We start from the raw sequence: 24,563 nt of genomic DNA, 5'->3' as shown, positions 1-24,563 counted from the left end.
ACGGGGGGAGGAGCGATAGCTACAATGGATCCTCCTGCGGGCTTTGTGTACGCTGGGAATCCAGCTGTCGCCGCCCGGTAGAGCCCCCTGCCCCTGGAGAGCCCACGTTTCCGGGCCGCCCACCAGCCGGGTCGCGTCAGTAGCCGCTGCCCCAGCGGAGCCAACAGCTGCTCCCTCCTGCTTCGTGGCCATCCGGCCCCATTCGCCCCCCGAAATGCCGGTCGACTTCACCGGGTATTGGAAGATGCTGGCTAACGAGAATTTCGAGGAGTACCTGCGCGCGCTGGGTAAGCCGCTGCCCGCTGCTCTCGGCCTGGGGCACCCGGCCGAATCCCCCGAGGGCTCCTCCCCAGAGCCCTCCTGAGCCTGCTCCCCGCCTGCCTCTGCCGGGACCAGCCGCGGTCCCGTGCCCCCTCCTCCTCCCGGGCAGCAGGATGAGCGTCCGCTGCCACAGGGTTGTTAGGGTTCATTGGTGGTAAGTGTCTGATAGTTGGCTGTAGACGTGGATAATTTCATTAGGAAAGCTGGGTTTGGTTTGCTAGTTCTTGTTTTTAAAGGGTTAGCATAAGAGCAGAAAACTTTGTTGCAAAAAAAAAAAAAAAGGAAAGAAGAAAGAAAAGAAAAAGGCACAGACTGGCTCTGCGCAGAGACAGCGCTAAGTGAGAAGGGAACCCCAACTTGGGTCCAGATCTTGTTTAACAGGGAAGCAGACCCCTGAGGCCCCTCTACCTTGGGAACAGTTCTCTTGAGTTTTCTGGCCAACTGTCTGCCCCTCTCTGTCTGGGCACCTCTGCAGATGTCAATGTCGCCTTGCGCAAAATCGCCAACTTGCTGAAGCCAGACAAAGAGATCGTGCAGGAGGGCGACCATATGATCATCCGCACACTGAGCACTTTTAGGAACTACATCATGGACTTCCAGGTTGGGAAGGAGTTTGAGGAGGATCTGACGGGCATAGATGACCGCAAGTGCATGGTGAGGATTTGGGTACACCCTGGCCTCTCCCACCCAGGGTGCCTAACCAAAGGCTGGGCTAGTTCGCTCATCTGAGAGGGGATCAAGGACTGTTGTGTTCTCAGGGACCAGCGATTTTGCCACTCCAAACCCCCAAGGTAGGCAGTACCCATTCATCAAGCAACCCTCTTTGCCGAAACCAGGTGGTAATAGTCATGAAAGCTGCGGTTTGTTGAGTCTCTACTGTGTCCTGACACTGAGCCAGCTGCTTTATACAGTTCCCCTAACAGCCTTTGAGGGAGGTATGAGTACGCCCATTTAACAGATGAGCAAATTGTCTCAGAGAGATGAAGGAACATGCCCAGAGTAGCACAGCTAGGGAGGGGCTGGGCTGGAATTCCAGGCATGTCTGTTGACTCTGCTGACTGCACTCTGGGCTGGTGAAGGCCAGCCTGAAGGGAGGAAGGAAGAAACCAGGGAGCTCTCTTTTGAAATGTAAACTTCTATCTGATCTAGCATGAAGCTACTCTAGGAAGCACAGGGCACCACAATCCCTGCCAGCAGCCTTCTGATCTGCTTCTCCTGGTCCCCAAACTGGGATTCGCTTCTGGCCACCCCTTCCCTACCCTATCCGCCACTGCCAGCTGAGCTTCCTTTGAACTTTGCAGCCAGCACCTACTCAGGAGGACAATTTACCTGCATCCCAAGCCAGAGGAAGCAGCAGTGGACAGGGGAGAGGAGTGAGCTCCCGCTCCCAAGGATAGGAAGCTGGTGACCGGGAGACCCCAATTAGTTCTGCCACAGCCGACTCCAGAAGCTCAGCCCCAGGCCTCCATCAGCATTCTCAGGTCATGGGGAGGTCAGCGTACTCCTGCTCTCCCTTTCACTGTCTTGGGTCCAGATCTAGTTTATGCTCATCGATGAGGCCCTTGCCCTCCCCTCCCGGTTCCGCCATTTACCAGGGGTCTGCTGTAGGCCCTGCCAGTTATTTTACACCACAGCCCAGTGAGGAAGGGATTAGTCACCCTGTGTGATGCAATAACAGGCTCCACCGGGGAAGGAACTCGCAAGAGATGGGATTTGAACCCGAGGTCTTTGGACTTTGACGCCCATGCCCCTGCTCTCTGCTAGGCTTCTCTCTGCTGGTAGCCTTTGCAGAAACCAGCTGGTTGAGGTTTGTTAGGTCTGTGGTTGAGGAGTGCTCCTGTCTGGGAATAAGGAGCCCCAGGCTCGGATGACTCATCCACCTCGTATTGATTCATCGGAAGGTTAGTGTCTGAGCCTGCTGTTTGGAATGATGGGGGAAGAGGGGTAGCGGCAGGAAGTATCCTTTGAGAGGCCACTAGTGGGAGAAAACACTATTGTTGTTGGGAAATGTCAAGTTGTGACTTTAAAAGGCCCCAGGTCTCTTAATCTGCCCAGAGGCTCAGAGTGGAAAAGGTCTGCCTTAGTGAGGTGGGGACCCTGCCTTTCAGATCACTGCCCAAGATCTGCTCCCTGGCCTGCTGCATGGAATTGCGCTGTAAGAACAGACATCCCCAGCTTACTTTTGGGGTCCTCACACAACACATCACACAGCTCTGTTTATTTTGGGTCACTTACAACCTCTGGAATGTGTTGGCTTGTACTTGACTAGTTATCTTTGCTCTTTCATTCCCTCCCTCATGCATTAATGCATAAAATATTTATTGATCACCTAGTAATACTAGCTAATACTCATCAAGTGCTTACTATGCACCAGGTGCTATTCACATTTTATTTAACTTATTCCGTCTTCACAACACCATTTTCAGCCCCATGTTACAGATAAATGTAAGGTAGGACTTCATGACCTTGGGGAAGTGAAGTAAATGGCAGAGGAAGGATTTGAATTTGGTCCATCAGCTCCAGAATACCTGCTGTAAGCATTGCACAGTACCTACCACTTTCCTCACAAGCTAGTCACTGCACCAGCGGCAGGAACATAGCCGAGCACGTCACAATCCCTGGTGTTCAGGAAGTCACAGTCTCTGGTAGAGAAAGACACACAGACAGTCTGAATGCAGTGAGATCAGTGGAGACAAAGGGAAGTGCCCAGAAGAGGGGAATCCAGGAGTTCTCAAGGAGGACACTTCTGTACTTGATTATAAAAGAAAAGGGGTTGGAAGGGAGCAGGTGGCCACCTTCAATTCTCAACCCAGTGTTAGGACCGTGGTAGGTGTGCCCGTGTGGGAGCCCAGCATCTGGCAAAGTAGATGAAATCGGGCAGGACTCGTGGTCACCCTTAATGTCCCACGATTCGGTACATGGTCACTCACTTACCTTGCTGTTGCTTATTGTGAGAGGGGCAGCCCCTCTGCTCGGGCCTTCCCTTGACCCCCTGCCTTGCCTTTCTCTCCTGGCTGCCCATAGCGAAGAGCGTGGCTGCGGGGGTCTTAGGATAACAGAATTATAGCAACTGTCCAGCCTGCAGCTTGTGAGTACAGGGAGCTGCATGCCAAAATGCCATGCTGGCTGAGGTCTCTAGGCCTTCAGGGGACCCGAGCAAGTGGCTGCCAAAGACAACTTCCCCGCCACCCCTTCCGCTCCGTACGCTCTGCACCCGCCAGCCAGAAGCAGCCACTGGGAGGAAGCCCGTTTGTTCTCAGCATCAGGTTGTTTCATTTTAATGTGGTCTTCCCAACACATTCCAAGTGTCTCGTTTCTCACTGGGATCATTCATTCATCTGTTTTCTGTATTCCTCTCTTGCTCCTACAAGCATTTCAAGGTGCTTGCTCTATCTTTGCAGCCTCTCTGTGTTACTGAGATGAATAGCACGAGAGTCCTGCCTTCACCAAGTTCAGCATAGTGAGGGAGACAGAACAAAGCAGCCAATCATACTGTGACAGTGTGCCGATAGGGGAAGGACAGGCAGAGACGGAACCCCTCCTGGGTCTGGGAGGTCAGGGCAAGTTCCCACAGGAAGTGGAGTCTGAGCTGTGACTTGAAGGATAGACAGGAAGTAGCCAGGCAAACAGGAAGGGTACAGAAAGAAGGCCAAGGGCAAGAGAACAGCACTTGGTAAATGCTATTTCGGACCTGTCCCAAACCAGGCCCTGGGCTCAGTGTGGGGCACGGAGGCAGCAAAGCCTCCTGGAGCACTCAGGCCAGTGCAGGAGACAGACTCATCTTCAGGCCATTACAACGCAGTGTTGTGATGGAAGCACAGGGCTGGGGGCGCGGGTGGGGGCGCAGGGGTCGTAGAAGGTTCCCCAGAGGAGGTGGCATCTGAGCAGTACAAATAAGAATTAGGGCAGATGTAGGGAAAGGATAAAAGCATTCCAGGCAGAGGGAATTGTGTGCACAAAAGCCCCGCAGGCATAAAAGACCTGGTTGGGAGGAGGTTTCGAGAGGTGACAGGTGCTGTCTACAAGACTTCAATGGATGGGGGCAGCCGGTTAGCTCAGTTGGTTAGAACGCGGTGCTCTTATCAACAAGGTTGCTGGTTCGGTCCCCCCATGGACCACTGTGAGCTGTGCCCTCCACAACTAGATTAAAACAACTACTTGGAGGTGATGGGTCCTGGAAAAACACACTTAAAGTTAAAAAAAAAAAAAAGCCTTCAGTGGAATAGAGTGCAAAATGTGGCCAGGGGAGAGAGAGAGAGAAGAGAAGAGAGTGAAGAGGACTTGGTAGTGAGCCCCGATGTGACCCTGGCAGGCCACAGGGAGAGGCTTCACCAAAGCTGACATTCCTCTCTGAGGCTTCCGGGCTAAGAGATCTCTGACCCTGCCTGTCTTCCACGGGAACACAGATAAGGTTCCCAGCCAGAGGGTGAAATCCGGCCTACAGATGTGTTTTGTTTGGCCTGTGCAATGTTTGAAAAATTTCAGAGCCAGTTGCCAAACATTGTAAGATTTCATTAAAAAAAAAACACAAAAAAAAAAACAAGAAACATATTTCTGGCTGTTCTTAAAAAAAAAAAAAAAAAAAATTGAGATGCTGAAAATGCCGGTTGTCTGATTCTTCCTGTGCTGTGTCTCCAGGGACACTGTCACCGTTGCTGCGTTTAGATGGGACATTCCCCAGTTTAACTCAGTCCTCACCCCACCCGGTTACCTGAAGTCAAGGGCCAGCTGGCCCATCCTCACTGTTGACGCCGTGGTTTCTTTAGAGCAGTGGTTCCCAAAGTGGAGACCAGCGGCAGCAGCATGATAAGAACGTATTAGAAGCACAGATCCTCCGGCCACACCCCCACCCGCTGAGTCAGAAACTCTGGGAGTGGGGCCAGCAGTCTGGGTTTCAGGATGCCCGCCATGTGGCTCTGAGGCAACTGAAGCTTGGGAACCACTGCTCTGGAGTAAAGAAACATCTCTCTGTGCCCACATCTCTGTAAAACCAGGTGTAGAGAGCCACATGCCACCGGCCCGTTTAGTCCATCGTCACACCCCTATGGACAGACGTTGCAATTCGTGCCCAGAACCACCTGAAATGGGTCTGCGGTCTCTCTCCGGGCTGAGGCGTGGAGGGATTCAGGTCTGTATAGCCCACGATCACTCAGCTCACATTTCCAGTCTGTTCTGTACAGATTTTACATGGCCCTCAAGCAGCAGGGGCTGTCATGTCGGTGGAAATGTATAGGCTGGACTTGGCTTTTCTCCACTGCCTCCTGCTCGCCTTTATCCATTCAGATGAAATCTCTGGCCTCGTTTGAAACCAATATCCTTTGTTGAATCCAGCAGGTGTAGGTTTTGGCAGGGTGGGAGACCTAGAAAAAGGAAGGTGCTCCTCAACTTCCAAACCTGTTCCCCACTCCTGGGCCAGCGAATCCCCCGGAATGAGGAATGACTGGGTTCTTTGTTCCCAACTCCCCCCAGCATGAGCAGCTTTTGTGGGAGAAGACAGAGCCTCAGCTAGGAATCATAGCCGTGAGCCTGACTCTGCGTGGAGGTGGCAGAGGGGCCATTTGTCACCCCACCATGGACTCGGGGTCAGGTTTGCCCTGGAGGAGGCAGCTTTGTTCACTCAGGAGCCTGGCGCCTCCCGTCCTGGCTGAGGCCTCAGCTCTGAACTTAGGATGACCCCTTCCACAGAGCCTGTCTTCTGCTTCCAGTCCTCCGCCCCTCTGTGGAGTTCTTTGTTTTTATTGTAAAAGGGAAAAAAATTCAAATAGCAAAGGAGAGAGTGGACTAAAACGGAAAGGACCCCTTCCCTCTCTTGGCCTGATTCCCACTTCCCAGAGGTTATTACTCTTAGAGTTTCTGGAGCATCTGTCTGAAAATCTACCTCAAATATATACAAAAGCTATCGATCTATTATTGATCAGTTAACTAGTCAATATCTCTAAAGCCAGAAAGGGAGGAAAGGGAGGGGAGGGGAAGGGAGAAGAGGGGGTAGAAGGGAAGGGAAGGGAAAGGAAGGGAAGGGAAGAAGACCCACTCCTCTACATAATTTTTTTTTTCACTCAGTGGTATTTCTTAGGCATCTTTCCATATCAGCACTTACAGATTTTCTGAATTGGTTTTTAACCATCTATGTTTTCTTCCCTTCTCTCCCTGACTTCCTTACTTCCGTCTGTCCATCCGTCCATCCATTCATATATGAAATCCATCAAACTGCTGTTAACACTTTGGTTTAAACTCTTCCCATCTTGTAGATCCCATTCTTGACTCATTAAAGAGATTTTTTGGTTCTTATTTTGAAAAGTACAATGTCAATGGCAGAATTACCTCCCTGGGCTGCAGAGCTGAGAATGCCATCAGATTTGGCAGCCTTTTGGGAGCTGTCCCTGCCCAGATCAGCCACTCAGCATTCGGCTGGGTCCTTTCCAGGATGGAAACACAGAGTCTCTTTCATGTCTTAGCTAAAGTTCTCCGACCTCTGAAATCTGTGTCAGCAGCATGCTTTTGAGGATTACTAAAAGAAGAATTAAAGCAACCCAAATACAATTCACAAAATAGCTTTCAAGAATCACACTGGTTTGTTAGATTTTGTTTTTTGTTCAGCCGGAACGAAGGAAAATAACATGTACTAAATCCCTACTAAGTGTCATGTCTGCACCAAATGATTTTAGCACTTTTTCTCTTTTGGTCCCCACAACAACTATTCTGTAAGTATCGTTATACCCACTTTGCAGGTAAGAATCTGAGGCTCAGAGAGGTTAAGAACCTTTGTAACCCAAGGTCACCCAGCCAGATGGTGACAGAGGAAGGATTCTACTTAGATAAAGGTCTCTATAACTAAGTTTCCCGTGGAGCTCTGCTGAGGGCCAGCACTCCTCTTCCTTCTATGAGCCTGACTGCAACCTGGAGTTAAACTCAGACAGTATTGACAAGGCGTGAAGATGTAGAGAAGAGTGACCTTAAATGATTGGACATGATGCCTCTGTTTTCATATCTCCGAAATGGGCATCATTATTGCTGCTCACAAGTCAAATTCTGAGGACCACAGAGATAGTACAGGGGACATTGCCTTGTAAAGCCACAATACTATGTGCCCTTCTGATACCCTAGACTGAGGGGTTTACCATCCCAGTCTCTAAGGATTTCTAGGCCCTCACATTTAGCCCAGAACCCTGGCTTCACAGGACCTGGAACCAAAAAAAAGGTGGGTGGGGCAGGAAAATCCCTCTTGCCCTCCTCTGTAGGCCTCCAGAGGCTGTAAGCTGATCACTACCCTTAGGCTCCCCTTTCCCCATGGAAGTCTCTGGAAACCAGCCCCTACAGCCCAGGTCCTCTTGCAGACATTTCACATGTGATTGCCATTTTTTCCTATTTGACTTGAAATTGATTGAAATCTCCTCAGAGAACAAGAACCATGCCTGATTCACAACAGCTTCCTAGCTTCTTCCCTGGGAAGCATTTTTGTAGTCGTCTCTGTTGTATAAACTAAGTTGTGCTAGAACACACACACACACACACCCCTTGTCCTCCAAAAGGGAACCCCAGGTCACTGTCATGCTGCCTGAAATGCCTCCCTTAGAGCATATTTATTTCAGTTAACTATCCAAAGACTCCTCTAGGTGTTTCCTTTAATCTGCAAATACCTAAGAGGGAGAGCTGTCTTGGATACGGGATGTTAATAAATCTTTCCTTCATGCCTGCCTTCCTCCTCCCTCCCTGGCTGCGTGTTCAAAAGCATTGGAGCACTGTGGGGAAGAACTGTGTAAACAAAATGGATAGGAAGGTAGGGATGGAGGGAAACCCAGGTTGCAAAACCCACCTTTGTCAGCCCTTATAACAGACTGGCCCTGCTCTCAGAAAATGAGGGGGCAAATCCTGCCTGACAATGTGCCGTGAGTCAGAAAAGTCCTCTTACACTTTGACTCAGAGATCCCACTTAGGAGATTATATTCCAGGAAAAGCATTCCAAAGAAAAGGCTGTATCTGCTTCTACAAAGGTCTCTGTAGCCGTGTGGTAGTAAGCCTGCGCACCCCCCAGAAGCATAGCCACCGTGGGAGGGCTACTCCGTGGCGGCCCTGCCCTCGCACTCCATGCACACATTTCACCCTCCAGCAACCCCAGAGAGAGAGTGCTGCTCTCCCATTTCACAAACGGAGCCGAGGGGCCTGCCCAGGGTCACACTGGTGATTTGCATTCAGATCTCTCTGGCTCCTGTTTTGTATAGTTTACAGAACAGGCTGCTACCTGCTGGTGTTCCCAAGTGTGGGGACAAAGTCCCAGGGAGCAGTTTCCAGGCTCTCGACTTCCCGTGGAAAGGTGCTGGCTCGGGTAGTAGATGGCCATCTGTTGTGACTAGTTGGCCGTCAGCTGTAACCAGTTAGCCAGTTAGCCACCGATATAACTGCCGTGGCTGGCTCTAGGGGGTGGGTTGGTTGGTTGGTTGGCAGAGAAGCGGATGGCGGATTGCAGCTAGCTAGTGGGGTTAGCAAGCGCAGAGGGCGGATTGTGGATCCTGTGGATCCTACTGCCTGTGTCTCGCCCAGCCGCCAGTGAGACTGGGGTGCAGGAAGTCCCCTCATTGGGGTGCTGGTGGATGTTTGCCTTTGTGTCTCAACCAGCTGCCGTGGAGAACATAGTGGTATGGCTCCATGGGTGTTCCTTTTTGGCCTCGCCATATCCTGTGTTCTAGGGCAGGGAGCGGGAGCTGAGACCCTACATGACATCAAGTGCCAGAGAGCCAGGAGGAGTTAGAGTGGCTGTGGCTTTTTAATTCCATAGACCACTGCCCAGCCATGTAAACGATCACTGTGAAGATAAATGAAAAGCTTTATGGGCAATCAGTCAACAAGTTCCACAGATTCTGCTGTTCAGCATCTCTTTCCCTCTCCCATCCCCACAGTTCTGCCTGTCTCTTGCCTATAATAATAAAGACAGTTAACATCTCTTATGCTTACTGTGTGCCAGGCTCAGCTCTCTCCAGGGATTATTTCATTTCGGACTGCATGTTGATCTCCCTTCCACCATCCCCAACATTTCAGCCCATCCTTCCCATTCTAAAATGGGAAACTCATTATGCTACTCCCAGCTCAGAATGCTCAGAGGCTCCCCAGTGCTGACAGGCAAAGCCAGGCGTCCCTCGGGCCCTTCAGGATGGCCAATCCTGCCTCTCCAGCCCCATTCCCTACCTCACACCTATCCTCAGCCCCATCCTACCCTTTGCAGATGCCTTCACTTGCCGTCCCCTTTTGCATCTCTCTGCTCGCTTCCCTGGGGTGAGTCCCCTGCCTCCTCCCCCAGGAAGATAATTATACATTGGTCCAGACCAGCCCAGGTTTAACTGTTCCATCGGGCCCTGACTCCTCACCCCACCCTCCTCTCCTGCCTCACTGTCCCTCTCTGCGGGTGCTGCTCCTAGGGCGCCTGTGACACTTGTTGATGCATCTGAGATTCTAGACAGTGGGGCCCACACCTTTGTATCTCCAGTGCCCAGCACAGGGGGCGCCGATGTGTTTATCAAATGAATCTTAGTAAAAATAAATAGCAGAACCTCGATCTAAGTGGTAGCTATTCATCAAATCACTGCAAGATCTACTTGCCATTGCAATTGCCAAGTTTATTGGGTATTTCCCATGTGCCAGGAATTCTGAGCACTTTCCATGCATTCATTCATTCTTTTATTCTTCACAATTCTATGACATCAATGCCAAAATTCTTCCTATATTATATATTAAGAAAATGAAAGGCAGAACAGATATCTCTTGTCTGAGATCAGGTAGATAGTGGAACGAGGATTTGGATCCTGGCAATCTGACTCTAGATTGTTACCGGAGAGAGATGGAATCCTTGTTAAAGAAAGGGGTTGGAGCTCTGGGTTAATTGCTCTGTGAGGCTCTTGAAATCTCAAATGCAGAGTCCCGTGATGAAGTAGTGGTGTCATGGGATGGAATCGTCAAATGCAAGGGAGTGAGGTTGGTTTACGTTCCGGCTCCCCGACCTTGGAGGCCACTTTGCTGGCCAAGCACCCAGCTTTCAGGGCTGAGGGCAACTGCTCCTGGCTCTCCTTCAAGCTCATGCTTGTCTACAGCCCAACTCCCTCTGTGGCAGAGCCTGGCAGTCGGCTGAGTTGTAACCAGGTCGGCTCTGGAGCCAGACTGGCATCTTTGGAATCCCATCTCTGCCACTTACAAACTGGCTGCCCTTACGCAAGTTACTTCACCTCTCTGTGCCTTTACTTGTCTGTGAAATGGGGATAATTATAAAGTAAGGGACACTTACATTATACTCCTTGGTGAGGATTAGATACAGGAAAGCCTTCACCCAACTGCTCCAGCAATATGAGTTATTAATTCTCTCACCTTATAAACCATGTCCTCCAGAAGACAAATTCTGGGGATGATAACGTGTGAAGGGACCATCCAGAGTAAAGCTAGTAGTGTTATGTGAGCAGAGGCAGGCCTAAAAGGGCACGTGCCTCTCCACACCCATACGTACAGGCTGGGCAAGGCCAAGTGCAGAGAGGAACTACTGCTTACCAAGTATTTTATAAGTCCAGCACTGAAATAGGTCCTTGCAACCCCTTGTTTCATTACACCCTGATGGCTCTGTTCTGTAGCAGACTCATTAGCCCATTTTGCAGATGAAGAAATGGAGGCTCATTGCTCAGGGTCACCCAGCTAAAAAGAGGTGGGCATAGATTGGAGCTCAGGCCTGCCTCTATGCAAGGCTGTCATTGGGTCTCTCCTGAATGCCCAGCTCAGGCAGGTGAACTGCTGTCCGGTGGCTGAACTAGACCCAGGCCCACAGCCTGCCAGGTGCTATGCCATGGTGATGGCATCCATGGCAGCAAGATGTTCTTGTGGGACCAGTAGGTAGACCGTGGGTTCAGAGTTAGGCAGAAGGGGCTTTAAACTATGAGTGATACTCTTTCTGGCTGTGTGGCCCTGGGTGTGATGACTAAGCCTCCAAGCCTCAGAAAATCAGGGCCAGCATCACTCCAGTGGGTAAGACAATTCAATAAGGCTAATCATGGAAGAATAAACACCCACATTGCCTGGGATATTTTGTCTAAAAAAAAAGAAAGAAAGAAATGGGTCTTCATTCCCTGAAAAATTACAGGAGAATCCCTAGAATATTTTTTTGCCATTCATTCATTCACTCATTCATTCATTCAACAAATGGTCTCTCCCCATTTTCTCCCCATAGATTTTAATGTGGGGGCTGGTATCCTGCGGTGACTAAAAGGATCCCAGACCCCAAGGAGCTCTCTGTCAACAGCTCCTGACCTGCTCACTCTCCCCCGGTTACTAAGCTAACATCTCTTATCTCTTGGGAGTTCTTTGTTTCTGTTCACCTTGAAAGATAAAAAATAGAGGCCAGAGGCTCCTTGGAAATGATGAGGCCCCCAGTGGACTCTGCCTTCCAGAGCCCCCCTGAGCGCTCTCTGGCAGGACAGCCCCTCCCTCATCTCCCCTCCCCGCGGACCTGATAATCCTGCACTGGCCTGAGTAGCAGAGCCAGTTCTGCCTGCCAGATCAGCACACATCTGGATTTTCCATCGCACCACGTTTGGCTGGTTGGAGCCACAAATATGTGAAGTTGAGGAAGAAGCGAAACTGTGAGAGTGATCCCCCAGTAAATTCCGAGGTTGGGGGTGCATGGACAGGATCATGTCAGGAGAGTTCAGCCCAGGTAGAAGCCACCCTCACGGGAGCCCTGACCTCCCTGCATCTTTCCAGGCTGTTCCCTCTGCATGGGAGTCCCACGTGCCTCTTTTCCAATTTCTACCTCTTAACCTCACTCTCGTGGTGTTTTTTGGTGTCAATTCCAGTGTTACTTCCAGTATCACCTCCTCCAGGAAGCCTGCCCCGCTGGACCTCTGTCCCCACTTTAGAGCCTGATGACGTGCCTTCCCACACCTGCATAACTACCATTACCTCCCCCTACCCAGCTCTCCCTGTTGTGCTGGAATTCTGTCTCCTTGTCTTCTCCCATAGTGAGCTCTGGAGAGCAGGATCCTCAACTTACCTGCCTGTTTTCAGCACCCAAGGCCGGTGTGCAGGTGTGGAGCCCACAATTGCTGAATATTGTTTCCTTGCATAGAACCATGCTGCAAAATACTGCTGCTCCTTCAAGCGTCAGCTTACATCAGGGAACCGCAGAGTGCAGGAGCCAAGAACATGGGCTCTAGAGCAGGGATGTCCAAGCTGCGGCCCGCGGGCCAACTGTGGCCCGCAATTCGTTTTTTATTGGCCCGCAGCAAATTCCAAAAATATATTTAGTTTACTTAAATAAACCAGGTGAGGCAACATGTACTTCACCTCGAGTGAGTGGCCCGGCTGCTTTGTATATTTTACCGCATACGGCTCTTGGTGAAAAACATTGAAAAAAGTTTGGACACCCCTGCTCTAGAGTCACATCTCGTCTCCCCACTCAATGGCTGGGTGACCTTAAAGCCTCAGTCTTCACATCTATAGAATCGGGAGAAGCATAACTGCTCCAGGAGGTTTAAGAAATCACTGTGCTTTGACCCATGTTCTGTTTACTATCCTTCCTGGCACACAGTGAGCATTCAATACATGTGGTTAGGATGCCGAAGATGGCAGTGATCCTATTACCTCCACCAGGAATCCTTCCCTAACCCCTCCGGCTGGGTGGGGTGCCCATCACACAGCCCAGCACAGAGCAAGGTGGAGTGGATGCCAGTTTACAAGTCTGCCTTCCCTCCAGGCTGAGTGGAAGGCAGAGCCTGGGTCCAGCCCAGCCTTGGGGCCACCATCCGAGCTGGGCCCCTCGAATGACTGGGTACAGTTCCACAGGAGCCCTGGGGCCTTTTCCAGCCCGTTCCCGTCTTCCCCATCCAGAACCTTGGTCTCATGGGGCCTTGAGCTCTCTGACAGTTTCTTGTTTTAAAATTGATTCTGGGCACGTTCTTAAATGTTTATGGAATTTAAAAAATGACATGTGAAGGTGCGTCTCAGCATTTTGTCATTTTGTTTGTCTTAAGAATGTACCATTCGCTGGTGGCCGCTTCGTGGTATTGGAGTTGCATTCTTCCATGCCCACAGAGGCCTCTCTGTGGCTTTACTGGTTTGGAATAGTTGCTTTTAACAGCTTTTATGTCCCTAATTACTCGTTCGCATTTTAAGGCCTTATTAATTTAGTTTTAATCTGCTTTTAGAGTGAATTGGCTTTCGCCCGTGATCGTGCTGGTTTTAGAGAATTGCCAGCCCCCTAGGAATGGATCAGAAGAAGAGAAGCCAGCCCATCCCATCACGCAGCAGCCTGGCCTTTTGGCTCGTGTACTTCTCAGCTAGAAAGACCTGGGTTTGTGTGGTGGCTCCACTCCTAACCCCTAGGTGGCTTGGGCTAGTTACTTAACTTAGCCTCATTTTTATAAGCTCTAAAGCTTGATAGGTCAAGGGAAACATTATGGAATCCTCCCAGCACAATACCAGGCGTTTGCAGCTTCTCCGTTACCTTCCCTGCCCTTCCCATCCACTCATTTAATACAAGCACCAGAGATTGAGAACCTCCCTATTGTCCCAGGAACCCTCCAAGGGTGAAACACACTTTAAAATCAAACTCCAGGAAGTTTGGCCAATTTGCATCATTTAGCGATTCACATTGTATTTAGAAAGTGTCCAGTCACTCTGGTTTTTCATCTCCCCCATCCCACTCCCCAGCCCCCACCCAGATTTAAAGAGCACAGGCTTTGGAGTCAGACCTGGGTCAATCCTGGCTCTGGCTTTTGCAGGTAGAATCACCATGGGCAAGACCTGACTTCTTAAGACCTGGCTCTGGAACCACAGAGACGACGAGATTCAGTCCCAGCCCTCCAGCAGGTGGTCCATAAGCAGAGGGCCTCCTAGAACTGGGTGGGCAAGGATGGAGGGATGAGTGACTGACCATTCCCCTGCTCGCTGGACTGGGTGTCTGGGCATGTGGGAGCTGTAACGAATGTCACAAATTTTTAGCAGCCAGCTTGAATCCTACTAGTTGTAGTTTATGCCAGGTCACTGCCAAGAGATTGGTCTATTTAGAGAGAATGGTCTATCACTCACAGTACAGGTCACCTGCCCAAGGTAGGGGGACCTTGAGATTTCCCTGAGACATACTCCCTCAGGCCATCTGCGGGAGCCAGGTTTTCTGTGTCACTGGTCCCCATACAGCAATGCCAGCTGGGCTTTCTAAATGGTCAGGGGAGCTAGATAATGACTTTTATTTTATTTATTATTTTTTAACTTTTTAAGTTTATTTTAAGTGTGTTTTTCCAGGACCCATCAGCTCCAAATCAAGTAGTTGTTTCAATCTAGTTGTGGAGGGCGCAGCTCACACTGGCCCCTGTGGGGATCAAACCGGAAACCTTGTTACTAGCATCGTGCTTTAACCAACTGACCGTGTTTCCCCGAAAATAAGACCTAGCTGGACAGTCAGCTCTAATGCATTTTTTGGAGCAAAAGTTAATATAAGATGCAGTGTTATTCTACTATAATATAAGACTGGGTCTTACATAATATAAGACCGAGTCTTTATAATATAATATAATATAATATGATTTAATATAATATAATATAATAATACCGGGTATAATATAATATAATACCAGGTATAATATAATATAATATAATATAATATAATATAATATAATATAATATAACAATACTGGGTATAATATAATATAATACCAGGTATAATATAATATAATATAATATAATATAATATAATATAATATAATATAATATAATATAATATAATATAATATAATATAATATAATATAATACCGGGTCCCTATATTAATTTTTGCTCCAAAAGACGCATTAGAGCTGATTGTACAAGTATTTTATGTGTCCTAAGTCTTATTTTTGGGGAAACACGGTGAGCTAACCGGCACCCCCAGATAATGGCTTGTAAAGTGACAGTCCCTTGTCAGAGTAACGCAAAGCTGTCTTCATCCATCTGGTGGTGCATGTGTTCTGGGAAAGCTGTCGACAAGGCCAAAGTGTTCGAGGTTATTGGTTTTTAATAGAAAAAGTTAGACCAGCTTGGCTTTACAGCCGGTTACTCTGGACTCCAGCACATTTGCAGCTTTTTAGGTGGTCTGTGTGGTAAGAATTACTGCCAGGAAGGGAGCTGAGTATGCCATACTTCCCCCTTGTCCTGGGATTTGTCTCGACTTCATTTCCAAGGTGGAGTCCAGAGCCCACGGGGGCGGAGGCCTGGAGCAGCCCTGCCCATCCCTGTGGTTTGTACAATGTCCACTCAGCCCCCAGAACACCTGCCTCCCTGTGCCACTTGAAAAGCATCAGGAATATCCTCTTGACTGAAATCCCCCTCTTACACCCGATTAAATTGATTAAGCAGTGGTGAGTGTCCAAGCTAGAAAACTGGATTGAATAAACTCTTAAAGACCCGTTCAGATCCGACATTCACAGGACAAGCTGAATCCTGTCCCAGAGTTCACTGCTCCCGGTCCAGCGGAGGTAGCTGGCTGCTGCTTACCACAGTGAGGTCCCAGAATCACCTCTTCTTGGGTGCTGGGGAAGGTTGTTATCAGAAGTTCTGTGTCACAAGAAAACAAGTGGCCGTTATTTGTTACCCATTCTCCTTGCAACATGGTTCCTTTCCTTCTTTCCTCTCATTTGTTTTTGGGTGATCATCCTGCTCCCTGACGGACTCCCTTTTCTGTGCTTAGGACAAATCTGATCCCCTGGGCAATGGCTGGTTTATTCCCACAGGATACAAAGCTGAAAAAGGAAGTCCATACTCACCACAAATGAACGTGGGGTAGCGAGGTGGGAGAACTAAATCATGTTTTCGGAGCCATCACAGCTATCAGTGGGGAGTCTCCAAATAGATCTTCTGCTTGAACAGAGACTAATTAAATTGTAGGGGAAGCGAACTTTGCTGTGCTCCTGGGCGCCCAGCTCAGCAGGCAGCCTCTGCAAGGTCTCCTCTTGGAGCCAGGTCTCCTGGAAGGGAAGGAGCTTCTCAAACATTTAACCACAATGCAGAGCACATCCATCACTTCTTCATAAATCTCTGTGTCTCAATTACCATTACCTAGTGCCTCATCTGCCAGCCCTGTGCATTTGATGTGTTTTTCTCTCATTCTCAGCACAACCTGGTAAGGTCAGCCCTTCGATTATCTAATGTGACACAACAAATTACCCCAAAAGTGAATAACGTAAAACAACCACCATTTATTCTCATGATTCCGTGGGTTGACTGGGCAGTTCTTCGGCTCCATGTGACTGCATTCAGCTGACGGCTCAGTTAGGGGTCAGTTCTCCTGCAGTAACCTCACTTTCTCCTCCTCCAAGACTTCTCCACATGGCCTTTCTCTTCGGTAGAATAACCCAGACTTCCTCAGAGCACAGCAGCTCAGTTCTAAGAGGAAAGAGGTCCGAGAGGAGATGCTCCCAGCGTTCAAGTGCTTATGCAGGCCCTGCCTGCACTGTGCTAGCTAACGTCCCACATTGGCCAAAGCAAGTCACACAACCAAGCCCAGAGTCCGTGTGATGCGGGGGTGAATATCATGGAACCGTCTGCACAGTAGGTGCCGTTAATCCCTCAGAGGAGGGTCCTGAGGCTCAGAGAGGTCCGTTCCCTTGGCCGGTCATTCCACATCGCCAGGGACAGAGGCCCAGGTCTGTTGACTCCAAGGAACATGTTCTTTGCTGACAACACTGGGTCAGCTGATGAGGTGGAGGCTGTACAGTGGGAGACGGGCAGGTACCAGGAGCCCAGTGTACATGACGTCTGAGCTGCCGGGCCTCTTGAACCCAGAGGATGGCCCAGCAGATCTCCCTGGCCCACCTGGAGAGTGCGCTCCCTGACGGTCCCGCCCAGCAGATCAGAGCCTTGGGGCTGTGTGAGGCCACACGCAGCACTGGGAGGCGTTGAAAACACGTTCCAGGCCACGGGCCCGGTTTTTAGTCTGGCACTGTGGCCTCTTCTTCCCCCAGCCTTGTTCCTCTCCTGCTTTCGCTCCAGGATGGCTTCTGCAGCACGGGCTTGCTTGTCCTTATTCACTATTGGGAATGCCTTCCCATTTTAAGAACTGGCTGACATTTCCTATGAGAATGAGGAGCCGTCCTGGGTACTGCAGCCTCTGTGTTTCCTCTGATCCCAGCACCTACCACACTGGGCACTTCTCCATCTGCCCTGCTCCACAGTGACCTCTGCAGGGCAAGGGGCCTTCAGGACCCATCCCTGGCTCTCAGCACCCACACCCAGCAGAGACTGGATTGAACAGAAGAGGTCCTCCTGGGGACTGCTCCAAGGCTTAGCACAATGCTCATGGTTTTTCTGCAGCCCCCAAAGATTTTTGTGTTAGACATCCGCTGGGGGTCCTGCCCTGGGCTGAGAAACAAGGGCTCACTGAGTCAGGCAAGGCCCATGCTCCAGCCAAATTCTTTCCCTCAATAGCTGGGTGACACTGAGAAAGTCCTTTGACCTCTCTGAGCTCAGCTTCCCTGTCTATCCAATTCAGATAAGAATAGTCTGTTTTGTCCAACTCATCAGGATCTTGAGACTGAGAATGTGCCTCCTCTGGAAACTACCACAGCCTTTTTGTGTTAGGGCTCCTTCTTGTGAAGAGGTCTGATTTGTAGGCCTCTAAGAAAGGATTCTCTACTCTCAAAGAACCTCCCGCTCCTTGGATCCCTTCGTCTATCATTATGCCTGACATTCTGCCATCCAGTGTTCTTTGGGTAAGGTATTTTTATTATTTGTATCCAAAAGTTGCCAGGTGATCTAGAAAGGATGACACGTGAGCCTGCTTTACCCATAATGAACATGTTTCGTGCTCATTCTGATATTGGTGTTGGAAAGTACATAGGGGTGAGCTTTCTGGAGATGAAGCTGGCGATACTTAATCAAAAGCCTTAAAAATATGCACACTCTTTAATGCAACAGTTGTTCCTCTGGAAATTTATTCTAAAGAAACGATGCGTTCAAAACTGTGTATACAAGAAAGTCTTACTTCTAGAAGCACAGAATTATAAATAACTGAAGTGTCCAAGAACAGGTAATGGGCTAAGTAACAGTATGTGTGTGTACAGTGAACTATGCCCGGGACCAGCTCTGCAGACCTGTGTCTGCAGACGCACAGGGCCCCACGTTCAGAGGGGCCCTGCTGTCACCGTCATAAAATTCTTAATTTTTTTCCTAAAAGGAGCCCCTTATTTTCATTTTGTGCTGGGCCCCACAAATGATGTAGCTGTTTCCTGGATATTATGTAACAATTAAAATGATGCTTAGGGAGAATATTTATGGAAGTGGAAAATTGCTTCTATTAAATGAAGAAACCATAAATAGTGCAATCCTAATTTTTTAAAAACAGAAATATATATATAAATGTATACAAGTGGATGCTTTGGTCAGTGTTGCTCAAGCAGTAGTTTGCCATAATCAGAAGTGTCTGGATGCGGATGGTAACCACTTTGAGCACCTCTTCTAACTGCAGAAGTCAAACGTGACTTGTATTCATCTTTTGTTATCGATATATATTGAGTGTTACAATTTTAATAGTCTTTTCCTTTCTTAAAATGTGTATACATTTTTTGGCACCCCCATATACATATACATATATTATATAATACATATATACATATATTACTAGACAGAAGTACACCAAAATGTTAAGAGTAATTATCTCTGAAGAAGTAAGATTACAGGTATTCCTTTTATTACTGTTCTTCTTTGAGCATTTCTTGTTTCATGGCAGACGGTGAGAATATGCTCCTTGACTCTCATATTTCCGACAGAGGCAGAAGTGTGTGTATCGTAGCTGAGAAGCAGCCATTCTCTCTTGGCTTCCGATTGAATCTGGAGCCCTCAGTATGCACAGTAGACTTCTGGATAAACACATGAAGACAAGTTTAGTTGATAATGAAGCCAAGTGTTGTTCTTAGGAGCTCCTTAAGTCAAGAACTGTCTGATTTCTTAGTCCCCTTTTCCCGTCACAGGCCTGGCATGTGACGTCCAGTGACTGGACATCTTGTCTTGTGGCCTGAAGTCATTAGTAGTCTTTACCCATAACACACCTTGTCAGATATTAACTTTATTATGTTCTGAATTGGAGGTGGGACCTTCTCTCTGGCTGGGGGCTGGACACGTGCCCCGAGTGATCTCTGAACCAGGGAGAGGAGCCGCCCCCAACCCAAGTCCTCCCGTGCCCTGTCTCCCTCTGGGCACAGGCTCCAGGAGCAGAGGTCCGATTTATTCCTATGCAAAGCTTGGGGAACCCAGCTAGCTCCACCTGTCCCCCTTGTGCTGTGTTTCATTGCAGGCGTCCTCCCAGCAGCAGAGGGCAGTAGTGCTCAGCGAGCCCAGGACAGAGTTGGGTTGGGGATGGAGGGGAAAGTGGTCCTCCTGTCCTCCTGTAATGAGTGTCCCCACTCACCCACACCCATTTCCCAGATTTCTCCCTCTCTCCTACATCCTTATCTGGCTGCTGCTGACTGTCCTGCCATAGCCGGGCACGGCCGAGAACACAGGAACGCAGAACCTTACCTCTGTACAGCCAGAGCCTCTGAGTGAATAGCCTGTGACCCCCTCAGGTGACAGATGGGAACACTGGGCCCAGAGAAGGGACTTGCTCAGAGTCAGACAGTGAATGAGGGGCCAGCGGTCTTCTAACCACTACAGTGGGGAACCAGGGCTCATAATGTGGAATTGCCCATATAGAAGAGCTGTTCAAAGGAAGGTGGCTGGCTACAAATAGGGGAGATAACCCACTGCACCTGCACACATGTCCCATTGTAGACCAGGAACTCCTGGACTGTCTCCCCTCTAAATTCCAACACTCTGAGCCCCGTGTTTCCGGGGGGGCCCCTGCCGCTCCATTAAGGCCGATAGCGCCCACTGGCACAGGTGGGGCCTCCTCCGCTATCTGTCTTCCCTCAGCACACTCAGCACCTAGCAGGGCACCCAGTGATCAGGGAAGATGTGAAAGCTCCAAGGTGGTGGGTGGGGGTGGTGGCGAGTACCGGCAGGGCAGGTGCTTCCTCCTATTTCTCCCCCAGTTCTCTGGAACCCTCCCACGTAGCTTCCTGAGCATGTCTCCTAAACGCGTCTGTGCTATCCTGTCTCTGTGCTTTATCTCATGGTGGTCCCCCGAGAACCCCTTCCCCCGCACCACCTTTCCTCTGCTTCAGCTCCATTCTTCTGCCCTTCAAGGCCTAGCCCTGGGACCTCCTCTTCCCAGAACCCCCCTTCTCTGACTCTCTGGGCGCCTCCTGTAACTCGTGACGCTGAGCACCTAGGGAAATGCAGTCCACTTCGGAGGGGGACCTCAGAGTCCCACAGCTCTGTGTTCTGACCTGGCTCTGCCAGTGACCATCTGGAGGAACTTGGCAAATCCCTTAACCTGATCTTTAAAATAGAGATGCTAATCCATGCTCCCAACGGACAGTCAGGAGGATTTAGAGACGGCACAGGGAGTGCCTGCAAGAGCTGCCATTCATACCTGTAGTTGGTTATTTATATCTGAGGTCATTGTCTGAGATGAACAGCTCTGTGAGGGGAGGACTGGGGTCTGTTTTGTGTCAAAACCTTGCAAATGTTGAAAGGATGGATGGCTGGATGGCTGGCTGGATGGATGGATGGCTGGCTGGATGGCTGGATGGATGGATGGCTGGATGGCTGGATGGCTGGATGGATGGATTCTGGGGATAGGTAGGGAGCTCTGTGAACTATGCCTCTCACCAGCAAGATGCAGGACAGCAGCCTTCATCCCACCCGCACCCAGTGTGTGCTGAGCCCTCAAAACGCCTCCTCCCTTCCCAGCCCTATTTTCAACCATTACACTCAGAGCCCCACCCCAATGACTTTTTCCTCTTCTAATTACTCTTCTAAATGAAATTTGTAAAGGTTTCTGTAAATTGTAAAACTGATTTGCATATTTTCACAAGAGTACATGATGGATAGGGAGTATTAGGCTGCACATTTTCTACAGTGCAATTGACGTGAGCACACCTGGATTGTCAAGGTTGGGGCTGCCCCTCCCCCAGCCTCCAGGAGCTGCTTGCTCAAGACTGACAACTGTGTTTTTTTTGCATGGCAGACCACGGTGAGCTGGGATGGGGACAAGCTCGAGTGTGTGCAGAAGGGTGAGAAGGAGGGACGCGGCTGGACCCAGTGGATTGAGGGTGATGAGCTGCACCTGGTAGGTTCCTGGGGTTGGGGGGACGTAGAGCAGGCCAGGCTGGGCCCCCGAGGCCCTGGTCACTGTTGAAGTCCGGATGGACCCTGAAAGAATGCCCCATACCTGGGCTTGGTTCCCCTCTGAAGTTTCTCTTCCAAGGGCCTGGAGAAAATGCTTGAGTGACTTTACAAACTGAGCTATGTGTTTTCAAGATCAAGACTGACCCAATCGTCCATTCAGAGGGAGGAGCTGAGCAGGTGCAATCGGCCAGGCATCAGCCATGGAGCTCAGTAAGCCCTTCTGCATTCCGTATCTGCGTCTAGTTTCTCAGCAGGCCCGTGGGTCAGTACGGTCGTGGTTCCTGTTTTGAAGGTGAGGACGTGGAGGTTCGCATCCAGGTTACACACATCGCTGGAGAGTGGCAGAACGAAATTTGGTCCCAAATGATGTCTATTTCACCAAACGAAATTGTGGCAGACAAGAACTGAGGAGAATGCCCCAAGCTTCTCTACGACATGATCTCAACGATCTAGGTCCATTGCGGAGAAGCGTTTCTCAGCTCCAGTGTGGGCCCCACTCACCCGTCCTCCAGCCTGGGGCTTCTGGTCAAAGCCACTTCTACTCCATCTATTGTCTGGGGAAAGCAGGCGCAAATCCGGAGTAGAGGCCTTAGCCCCTGGAAGGCCAAACTAAAGTGTGTCCCCTGAAAGGGGCCCTCCCCTCACTCCTTCTGCCCCAAGTACTCCCCAACTACGTTCCTTCTGAGAAAGCAGCCTGGTCCGGGTGACCTGGGTTCTCATCCTGACTCACGGTGCCTTTGGGTAGGTGCCTTCCTTTCCTCGGCCTCATCTGCAAAATGCCATCCTACTACACAGGGGTTCTGCAAAGATCAGGGTTGGCAGGAGCTCTGGGATGGACCTGTGTGTTCTGAGAAGAGGCACGAAGGCATTATTTCAGAGGCAGCTTAGGATAACACACAGAGCCTGGGCTGCGATGCCTGACCTTGAGCCTCTCCTCCGTGGGCCTCTACTTCCTCAACTGGAGAGCAATGAGGGTTGATTATGTGATCTCCATTGGCCCTTTCAGCTCAACAGTTCTGTGGCTCTGTGCAAACCGGGGGCTGCAGGTCTCTTACTTGGCTATCAGCGGGCTTCAAATTTCTTTAGCCAACAATTTAAAAATTAGGAGATGCCACATAAATATTCTGATTTCCAGCCTCTTTAAAAATAAATAAATAAATAAAATAAAAGCTTGGAAGTTGTGACAACACTGTGCTGTCATTCCCCCTGGCGGCCCTCAGCAGGGGCTGCCCTGTAGGCAGGGCAGGGGCTTTCTTGGTATATTTTATTACTAGCTGGGCTCTTTCAATAGCAACTCCAGTACTCCACCCACTGGGGTACTGATATAACTGGGCTAGCCTGGGCCCAGGCATTTTTCAAACTCCCCAGGTAACTCCAATGTGCAGCGGAAGCTAGGAAACACCATGCTTGTTTGCAACCCTAGTCTGCAGCGACCTATTGAGCCCTTGCGGAGTCGAGCCTTGTATCTGGACCTGATTTCTTCCCTGCCTGGGCACAGACTCTCCTGAGACCAGGCCTGAGGTTCTTAAAGCCTCTTGCCCCTTTGAGGAAGAAGGGAGACATCAGAGGGTCCTTTTGGTCAGCTCTGGGCCACATCTGTTTCCCAACCAGCTCTGTCTGCAGGCCATAACAGAGACCGATCTCCACCTATCCAGTTCAGCTGACTTTCCAAGGAATAGTTTAGTTCAGATCAACTCTTGGGGAAAATAGCAGTCACTGGGTATTTTCAAAGTTCCTGGCCCTACATGCACTAAGCCCTAAGGGTGGCCTTGCTCTGGCTAATGGCAAGCATCTGCTTTGGTTTCAGGAGATGAGAGTGCAGGGAGTGGTCTGCAAGCAAGTATTCAAGAAGGTGCACTGAAGCCTGGGCAGACCTTGGTCTCGAGGAATGAGCGGCGTGGACGTGTAGGTCAGGAACCCCCTCTTTGCACAGCACGGGGCAGGAACGCCTAGCCATCCCCACGTGTCTGTTAGCAGTCTGTCTCTTGGCTTTGTCCCTTTTCCTTTTCTTAAAACGAAGCCATCCAATAAAAGTGATCACTGCTTGAGATGTCTGTTTTGGAGGCGCTTCAAAACCCCACTGTGCTCACTGGGCTTCTGAAGTCAGTTTCTCCTGATGCCACCCCTGCAGAGAAGGGAGAAATTTAGCCACTAAATGCCTCCAGATTTAGTCATGACATTATACCTGTGCAGTCTTTCCCCAGGACACAGGCTTGGACCTGGGATGTGTGGCCTAACATTCAGTCACCTATGTACCTAGCACATGACATGTCCAGTCAGGGCCAAAGTGCAGGGAGTGCCACAGAAGCAGAGAAGATGCCCTCCACACTGGGAACTTGGAGCCTAAGTCAGGGGAACCAACTGACAGATCTCCAGCTCTGCATGTACACACAGGAGATTTTCTAAAAATTACTTGTGAATGAAATGGAACTGGATAGACTCCTAAGACCAAAGCTAGAATGAGGGGAACCTTAACCAGAGACAATTACCACCTGGATTTTATTTCAGAGGCGTCATGAACACAAACTCCACCCACCCCAAACCACCCCCACCTCATCTGTGGGCTGAGGTAAAGCCTTCCTTTTCACGGTTATGGATGAGACTTAACTTGCAAATTCCCCCAGGAGAGGGAAACCTGCCTCATGTCCACACGAAAGGATAAATAATTATTAGGTGTGTCTTTGCATAAAGAAACACAGGGAAACTGAAGGGTGAGTGAGCAGGTGGGAGACCACTGGGAAAAGGAAGACTTACATCAAGGTCCCCCTCAGCGTGAAGTCTGCCTGAGCTGTGCTCTGCCCGTTGGAATGATTCCTGGCCTCTGCCACTAGATGATAGCAATGCCCTCCACCCAGTATGTGGGCAGAGGCCAAGGATACTGCTAACCGTTCTGCAGTGCACAGGGCAGCCCCCCACAACAAACAGTTAGCCAGCCCAATATATCCAAAGTGACATAGTTGAGAAGCCCTGCCCTAGACAAATGGAAGAAATGTTTAATATTTTTTATTATCAAATTCA

The 24,563-nt window shown here is 49.8% G+C and overlaps 1 protein-coding gene across 1 annotated transcript; it reads left to right on the top strand.

Moving 5' to 3' along the window:
- RBP1 (retinol binding protein 1) lies at positions 1–23,593 on the top strand. Its single transcript, XM_033131507.1, is given in 5 exon segments — positions 1–183; positions 185–287; positions 797–975; positions 21,385–21,486; positions 23,353–23,593. Coding segments are annotated over 5 exon segments (597 nt in total). The 5' UTR covers positions 1–24; the 3' UTR covers positions 23,407–23,593.
- Positions 23,594–24,563: the final 970 nt, after the last annotated feature.

The sequence above is a fragment of the Rhinolophus ferrumequinum genome, chromosome 17, assembly GCF_004115265.2.
Source record: "Rhinolophus ferrumequinum isolate MPI-CBG mRhiFer1 chromosome 17, mRhiFer1_v1.p, whole genome shotgun sequence".
Lineage (NCBI taxonomy): Eukaryota > Metazoa > Chordata > Mammalia > Chiroptera > Rhinolophidae > Rhinolophus > Rhinolophus ferrumequinum.
This window is presented reverse-complemented; position numbering and strand designations above follow the sequence as displayed.